We start from the raw sequence: 8,162 nt of genomic DNA, 5'->3' as shown, positions 1-8,162 counted from the left end.
GTTGCCTTGAGGGGCTCAAATCCTGCTGGGCAGAAACTATGTCTTATTTATCTTTGGGTCTCCAGTAACTTGTAATGCTTTGTAACCATAAGAATCTGTGCCATGGCTGTAGGGATTCATTTAATGCCAGCCGAGTGTCAGAGTAGACTCCCACCCAGATTCTGACCATGCTCCACAGTGTGCCATTGGTTCATATTTTCTTATCTGTAAAGTCCCTAAGAAAGCACAGGATTGCACACTCCCTGCTGACACAGCCCCAGGAGGAGGAGAGGCCTTAGCTTAACATTTTCCAGGCCCTGGCTGGATAAAGAATATTAAAAAAAAAAAAAACAGACACTTTCTGGGGCAAAATCCATCATAGGCACAGTATATCTTTTGCCTCAGGAAGGCTCTTGGCACCCAAAAGTCAGTTACTGTGTATGTGTAAATAAACCTTCCCGAGAAGGTGGCGTGACTTGCCTGAGTGATGGAGCCTGTTGCTCTCCAGGCCTCGAATGTCCCGAGGAGCAAGGCAGACAGAGGGGGTCATTTTTCTCTGTTCCCACAGGCTCAATACTCAGGTGTAGACTGGATCCCATCAAGTTTTGGCTGCCCCATCTGGCAGTGAGCTCAAGAGAGTAGGGACTGTGTCTTGATTGGTCAGCTTTTAATGCCCTCGATTAACAGAGACAAGATTGGCCTCTGAATAGCACTGCATTAACTTTCCAGAGAGATGAGCAAATGCCTATTCTCCTCAGATAGGACATCAGTGACAGACCAAAGAAACCATTCCACCCAAATCTGGCCTAGTACAACTGGAACCACTTACAAGGAACAATGGGACGATGGTGAGGAGGTGAGGAGTTACAGGGACTCTGGCAACTTACAGGTGACAACTATAACATCCAACAGTCTCTCCCCTCCAACTACTGTCAACTGCTTACACGTTCTCAGGAAGTGGAGGGCTCAGGTACCCCTGCTGTGAGCCTCACTCCCACGAGGGATTATTAGTGGGCCAGTCAGTCTTGTGGGAGTCCGATATGGGCAGTCACAGTTGCTTTGATTTCAAAGTAGAAATGACCATAGCATCCACAACAGTGGGTGATCCCTTACCCCTCAGTCAGAACTCTCCTGTCCAGGGAACCCCAGCACCAGAGATATGGAGTCTCCCTGCATCTCAGGATGGTTGGAGGGTGGAGTGTGCATATTCCAACATCCATTTTCAGTGGATCACAGAAGCCTAGTGGGGCCAAGTAGCATAGAAAACTGGATCTCCTGTATGTTGCCAAAGAGAAGGAAGGCTTCCCCCACCCCCCCACTCCCAATATGGTGCAGAGTATCGAATCTAGAGCCTTGTGTATGCTGGGCAAGTGTTCTTCCAAAGAAGAATTTCTCTAGTCTACAAAAGTAGTTTATCAAAGTAAATACATTTTTTTTAATTTGGTTGGTGTTTTGTTTTGACACTTTGTGTAACTTTAAGCTCAGCAACTGCCTTCTGGGGTTTATTCAGAATAGCTCTATTCCCAGAGGTCCAGTGTCTCTGTGGAGACTGAGCAGGTAAGGCAGTGGCAAAAGGAACTGGGTTAAGGATCTGAGCCTGGAGGATGGTGTGGGCGTTTCCACAGGACCCAGAAGTTTCAGCTTTAGACTACTGGCTTGGTAGACTGCATGTAGGGGACCAAGTTATTCTCCTCCTTGCTCCATGTCTTCTGATCACATTGGCTCTAAACTGGTCACGTGACTAGCTTCAGGCAACAGGATGTTAGCAGAAGAAAGGCAGGTGTGGATAGTGTGGCCTTACCTTCTCGTTGTATGACTCCTGCTGGCATCACAGCAAGCTCACCATGGAAGGGCAGCTAGCCTACACACTTGGTTATCTTGTGAAGCCTGATACCTGAGTGAGACTGCCCTGTCTCTCCCAGTGTCAGTCAGTCCCGCAGCTGAACACAGAAGAATCAATGAAGCCAGGCGAAGTCAGCAGAGTTGGCCCAGAGAGCAACATCCCCCTGGCTCACAGAATTTTGTGAGTCAGCTTTCAGGCTGGTACATTTGCTTTCCTATGCCTATGCATGTTGGGACGGTTTGCAATAGATAAAGAACTACCGGACAACATATTAGACTGCATGTAAAGCTAAACAAAATAGACACAGTTCCTGGTACCCTCTGAGGAATGGAGACTCTCCTTCATTGTCTGTAAGAGGAATGAAGACAATTTAAAGATTCATCTAAAATTGACATGGTTAACAATGGTGGCTCTGCATACATTGGAAAATGAGAACACAACTGAAAAGGGGTAGAATTGTAGCCACTTGCAGTAGTGCACCACCAAATTCTGATCGACAGGGAATGCAGGTTTGCTGTCCCAACCCCTCAGCATCCTCCTGCAGAAAAGGAACACAGAACACAGGAACACAGGTGACTAGATACAGTACAGCGGAGAGGACATCTTGGGGCCAGGGGAAGCTCGACAGAGTCCAGACATTCCAAGCTTTGCTTTTGGGGGACATACAGTGCACTGTGGGGGCAGTGAACCATTCCAGTTGTAACATGGTGTGGGGGAGGCAGGAGAGGGAGAACTGTGAAGCCAGTGAACATCCTGAAGGTATTGGTGTACTTCCAGGCTAAGTGCCTTTAGTCTCTCCAAAGGTGGTGCTAAAGCTATTTAACACTTACAAGTGCGCCCTAAGAGCAAAGGGTGTTGTAAAATTCTTAATGGCATTAGAACAATGGCTGTGTGTTAAATGGAGGAAGCCAAGTGTAAAAGGGCTTTACCCCAGTCACACCCCTGCCTACAAGGAACATGCAGGCTGTGGCGGTGACCAGGGAAGACTCTAACTTTTCCTCTTTTTATTCATTGCTAGTTTTCCAAAATGACACAACAGATATGCACTTCATGTGCACTGAGAAAATTTAATAGAAGTTACTAGTTTTAAAATGTTACAAGACATACTCATGTGCATACATGCTCTGCCTTACTCACACACACACACACACACATACACACACACACACACACACACACACACACACACACACGGGGGGGGAGACATACAGAGAGCCACATAGGACGTCATTTTGCTGCTTTTAGTGCCTCAAATGTCCTCCTGTCCCACTGCCCGTGCAGACTTTTCTCTGGGGCAGAGGGGTCTCTGAACCCACATTGTAGGTTCCTTCTAGCCTCCTGGGGAGTGGACAGATGAGCTCCAGCATTGCCCTGCAGAGGTAAGACAGGCGGTGATGTGGCCGCCTGGCTCTGTTCCGAAGAGCTTCGGGAGGAAGCGAGCAGGGGCAGGGAGTAAGGGCAGTAAGTAACCCAGAGCTGTAGTGACTCCCTCTACGGTCAGCCCTTCCCAGTCTCATCACTGACAACACAAACGCGTCCCTATGCAGGACAGAGACATTACCAAGGGTAGGAGGGAATTGCAGCTAGTCATCAGGCCGACACCATCAAGCTGCAGCAGAGCCTAGCCCGGCTCACTCAGCCATAAGTAGGACTGAATCGTTAGAACAATAGCCAAAGCAACTCACTATGGGGACTTCCAGAGGGAAATGGCAAAGTAATAAGTACAAAGTTCAAAACAATAAGTAGTTTATTAAAGACTCTATTGAAGAGCAGTCTACCAGCGGGTACAGTGACATGGCCAAAAACAGGAGTTTCATAAAATAAGGAAGTGTTGACTAGAAGACCACAGGATGGAAAATCAGAGTGGGTGTGGCCAGTACATAATGCTTTGGGGAGCGTGTTTACTGAATGATGAACTGTGGCACAGTTGGTGTTCCCGGTAAAGGGAGAGAGGGTACCAGAAAGGACGTCACCACACCACTGCCACCTTTCTGAGCATCGTTCTTCATGTTCATCCACCTCAGCCTCTTCATTGGCTTGTCCTTGGGCGGAGGGAGAGAAGCAGTCTGCTTTTGTCTCCTTGAAATTTCTATAGAATTAAAAACTGGGCTCTCTGGTCACCATGAAGGACAAAGGGAATGTCTACCTAACCTTTTTAACACATTTACATGTAGCTTAAGCTGGGCTTGAATACACTATGTAGACCAGGGTGACACTGGACTTCTGATCCCCTGCCTCCACCTTCTGGAGTGCTGAGATCATGGGTTTGCCCGCCACACTGAGTTCATGAGGTACTGAGACTTTGAGCATGCTGGACAAACACCCTACCAACTGAGCGACATCCACAGCCCCTATGGGCGCCTTTGCGTCTTTGAAAGCATCCTGCCTGCCTCCAGTCCATTCATGCAGAAGCAAACCACATTCTAGCTTAGTTAGCCTCCACTGGTCCTGCCACCGCTGAAGGAGGAGCGAATCACGTTTGCATACGTGCTTCACAGGGCTGCTGAGAGGCCCAGACAAGAACGCACAAGTGAACAAGCCCTGAAACATTCTAGAAACCCTGCATAGTAAATTTTTATGTATTTGCTTTTGAGACAGGGTCTTGGTAATAACTGAAGCTGGAACTCTATGTAGTCACAGCCCAGGCTGGGCCTTGAAACGATCATCCTGCCTCAGTCAATTAAGAACTGGGATTGTACACCTGTCTGGTTAACACTGTGCTCCCAATGAAAAGTGAGACAACCCATGACCTCCCCCACCCCAGCAGGGACGCAACACCTTCAGCCGTTCGGGCCTCAAGGGAAGCACTGAGTCTCCTTTGTCTCAGACCCAATTACCTTTAGTAAATGGACAGAGATTTCTTATGCAATCTGTTAGGATGAAGGGTTTAAGTTCTCCTCCTGGTCTCTGCGGCAGCTTTGGTGTCCCATGCTGAAGCCATTCACCCGAGCTACTCATTCCCACTATTTCAAGCTGCTATCAGACCTGTTCCCCTCCGGCCATTTTACAGCCTCTGTCTGCAGCAGAAGAATGGGGGAGGCATACTTTCTCATGGAAGAGGCACATTCTATAGCACAATTCACTTTTTATTCTCATCATCATTATGAACAGTTAAGTCCACAGTCCAGTTTCCAGGCAACGTAAATGCTTTGTATGTAGGACACCTGCACGCAACATGGTAGCATGGTCTTTTGTTTTCTTCTGGACTTCTGTTAAAAGGCAGTTCAAAACTGCAGTTACAGCAATGCAATCAGTCTTCGAGCAATTAAAGTCATTGGATTATCGAGCCAGTAGAATCCAGATGTTCTCCTTCCACCTAAGGCTCACTAAAAAGAATAAAACAGAAAAAGAGAACGAACCCAGAACAAAGCCACTTGCTGAGTGAAAGTCCAGTTCAGCCTGTGTGACTTGGGGGCCCACGCCCCAGCAAGTGGCGGGGGTAGGATCACTCCAGCATGTGTTGGAGCAGCGAGGGGTCTGCTTCCACAGCCTGGAGACCCTTGTGCAAACTCAGGAAGGTGGCTTGCTTCCCATAGCGCTGGCGCCAGCGGACAAACGCCTCCACTACCTGTGACTGCACGTTGTGGGGATGGTTGGCCTTGCAGCGGTAGATGTCAGTCTGGGACAGTCCCAGAGACAGCACCACGGGCTCCCACTCCGGGCCCAGCTTCTGGGCCAGCTGGTTAATCTGCCGGTCTGACGGGGAGCTGTTGAGGATATGTGAAGGGATTCCAGCCATCCAGTCACCTGATGAGGAAAGGACAGGAAGGCGAATGAGACAAGCAAGCACCTCAGAGCGGGAAGCCGTGAGAATGGGGGTGGGGGCAGACAAGCAACTACTCCTGGTCTTCCGGTACTGCTGGGTGCGGTGGGCCGCACAGTGCCGTCTAGCATCTCTGGAAGTGTTCGCTGGGAAAAGATGCAAAGCAGAGAAATCCACCGATGGCCACTTATTTCCTCCTCCTTGTGTATACAAACAAACATGGATCATGCCCATGGACACACCGTTTTGTCACAAGCTTTTCTTTGATTCCCATCTCTTGTCAGAAACCACACCAGGAGCTCTGGCTGAAGGCCACCTCCCTCCGTCGGTACCAGCCTGAGGGCCAGCGGTGTGCTGCCCCAAGCTGTGAGAGCTGCTCCCATTGAAGGAGGGGCTCCAGCGCGCGCGTGCGTGTGTGTGTGTGTGTGTGTGTGTGTGTGTGTGTGTGTGTGTGTGTAGATGGGGAGTGTTCAATGCCATAGCAACAGCTCCTCTCTCCTGCACCAGGAGAAAGGAAGCTGGAGCCCAGAGTGCCCACCCCCACTCCAAAAAAAAGGCCATAGAGGCAAGAGTTGATGGGAGAGGCGCATAGACGCCATCTGAGTGGTCTCACCATCCCAGTCAAGTACACCAGAGAACCAGGGTTCGTGCTTGGGAGAGCATTGACCTTGCACTTCCTAAGCAGGATTCCAATCTGCCTGAGTCCTAAGAAGTGTGACAGTGGGTGGCTGTAAATGTGTACAGCGCACTCCAGAAGCGATGTCTACCCTGGCGTGAGCCACAGAGCAACGAGGCCAAAGCGAAGCCCAGGACAAGAGAAAGCCGGGCGAAGTGGTGGCCCAGCTCCCCCCAAGGGCATTGCATGGGCAAAGGTGGAGGACAGGAAGGAGTGGATGGCAGCCAAGGGCGGGGTTTGGGAGTGGATGGCAGCCAAGGGCGGGGTTTGGGAGGGACTCCAGGCATCCAAGGGGATGGCACTGGCTGCAGGTGAGGCTCAGGCATCTGTGCCACGGAGCTGTATGACACTTGCTGGCCAGCGACTTCACATCTCAGGGCTCTTCACAGCCCCCCAGCCCCTGCTTCCTTTTCCGGTTCTACTAAAAGGCAAAAGATCCTGCTAGGGGAGCAGTGGGTCCCACAGCCCTTGCCGCTGACTCCTCAACAGTCTAGGGCCGAGTTACAAAGACCCATTCAGTATTTGTCAGGTCTACAGTTAAAAAGGACAATGAGGCGACTGGATAGTGAAGATGCTACTACTGCTCAATTAATCAACAGTAACGATTTTAGTGAGCTTATAAAAATAAGAGCTCATTAGAACAATTCAAAATCCATGAAAAGTACGAAGAAGAAATCAAGTCATCCATTGTCCCCCCGGATCCCTCCTTACACACAGGGAGGGTAATTAGATCTCGGGGACATTCAAAATGGCAGCAGAAGAGTTTCCCTCTACCAACTGCTTTTCGTTTTGTTTGAAGAGAGCGGGGTGCAGGGGGAGAGAAACAGAAATAAACCTAAACGTTCTTGCAACCTGCAGTTAAGTCCTTAACACAAGACCACAGAAAAAGATTAAAATACACTTTTACTGTAACCCACACTGTGCCCCCCTCCTGCCCCCCTCCTGCCCTCTCTCCCGCCCCCTCCTCTCCTGCCCCTCACACTACTTGATTTTGTTGCTTTTGTCACTTTTGTCAGGTGCCTAATATTTTCTGGATTCTGGAGTGATAGCTGACATCCCATGCCCCACCCCAAGGGAAGACAGTAGGACAGTTCCTCCAGTGCTCAACAGTGTCCTTTGCAATTTGTTGTGACTAGTTTTCAATAGTGACTTTTCTGTCCCTGTGTCTGTCATTTTGATTTGTGACAACTGGTCAGTTTCAACACAAGATGGCTTCTTAGAAAAGATGCTTATATTTAGTGTGGCCTTAGAGTTCTTTGAGGTCAAGATTGCCTATCGCCTCATTAAAATACTGTCTTTATATTTAGAGAAACAATTATATTTATTTCATATTATTTAATATACTACTTTTGATTACAACCATACCTTTATGTTATATAAATAATTTTATTCCCCTTGCATATTTACAAAGTTTATAGACCTCCCTCCTATTTTGTGGGTGGTACTGTTGCTTTGGAGAATTCTGATAGCAACTTGGTTGTCCAACATTTTGTGTAGACTATTCGCCCTTCAAAAGAAATGAAATGCTGACAACATGGGGCTAATCTTGAGGACACTGTGCTAGGTGAACACAGCTCCTCTGCAGAAAGACAAACACTGTGTGGTTCTGCTCACTGGAAGGATCTACGGTGGTCACATGTGACCACAGCGGCAGAAAGGATAATGGCATCTGGGGACAGGAAGGAGACCTGGGCTTGGTGTTCAATGGGCAAGGAATTTGAGATATGTAAGATGAAAGGTTTCCAGAGACCTTTCCCTGCCTGGCACTTTTCAAAATTTTCTTTGCCTATTTGTTACTTTATCTGCTGCTGGTGATTTATAGTCAAGGTTTATTTTTGCTTTTACCTGCTTTTCCCTTCAGTTGATTGGATGTTGGGGAGAAACCATCAGTGTCTAGGCTA

The 8,162-nt window shown here is 48.6% G+C and overlaps 1 protein-coding gene across 3 annotated transcripts in view; it reads right to left on the bottom strand.

Moving 5' to 3' along the window:
- Positions 1 to 3,551: 3,551 nt before the first annotated feature.
- The window catches only part of Cradd (CASP2 and RIPK1 domain containing adaptor with death domain), a 172,612-nt gene continuing 168,001 nt past the window's right edge, over positions 3,552 to 8,162 (bottom strand). For all 3 annotated transcript variants that reach the window (XM_040755001.1, XM_013111918.3, XM_013111919.3), the window contains exon 3: positions 3,552 to 5,569. In XM_040755001.1, the coding sequence (XP_040610935.1) occupies positions 5,268 to 5,569 (302 nt within the window). In that variant the 3' untranslated portion in view covers positions 3,552 to 5,267. The remainder of the gene's footprint in view (positions 5,570 to 8,162) is intronic.

This window comes from Mesocricetus auratus, unplaced genomic scaffold (assembly GCF_017639785.1).
Source record: "Mesocricetus auratus isolate SY011 unplaced genomic scaffold, BCM_Maur_2.0 Super-Scaffold_100011, whole genome shotgun sequence".
NCBI lineage: Eukaryota > Metazoa > Chordata > Mammalia > Rodentia > Cricetidae > Mesocricetus > Mesocricetus auratus.
This window is presented reverse-complemented; position numbering and strand designations above follow the sequence as displayed.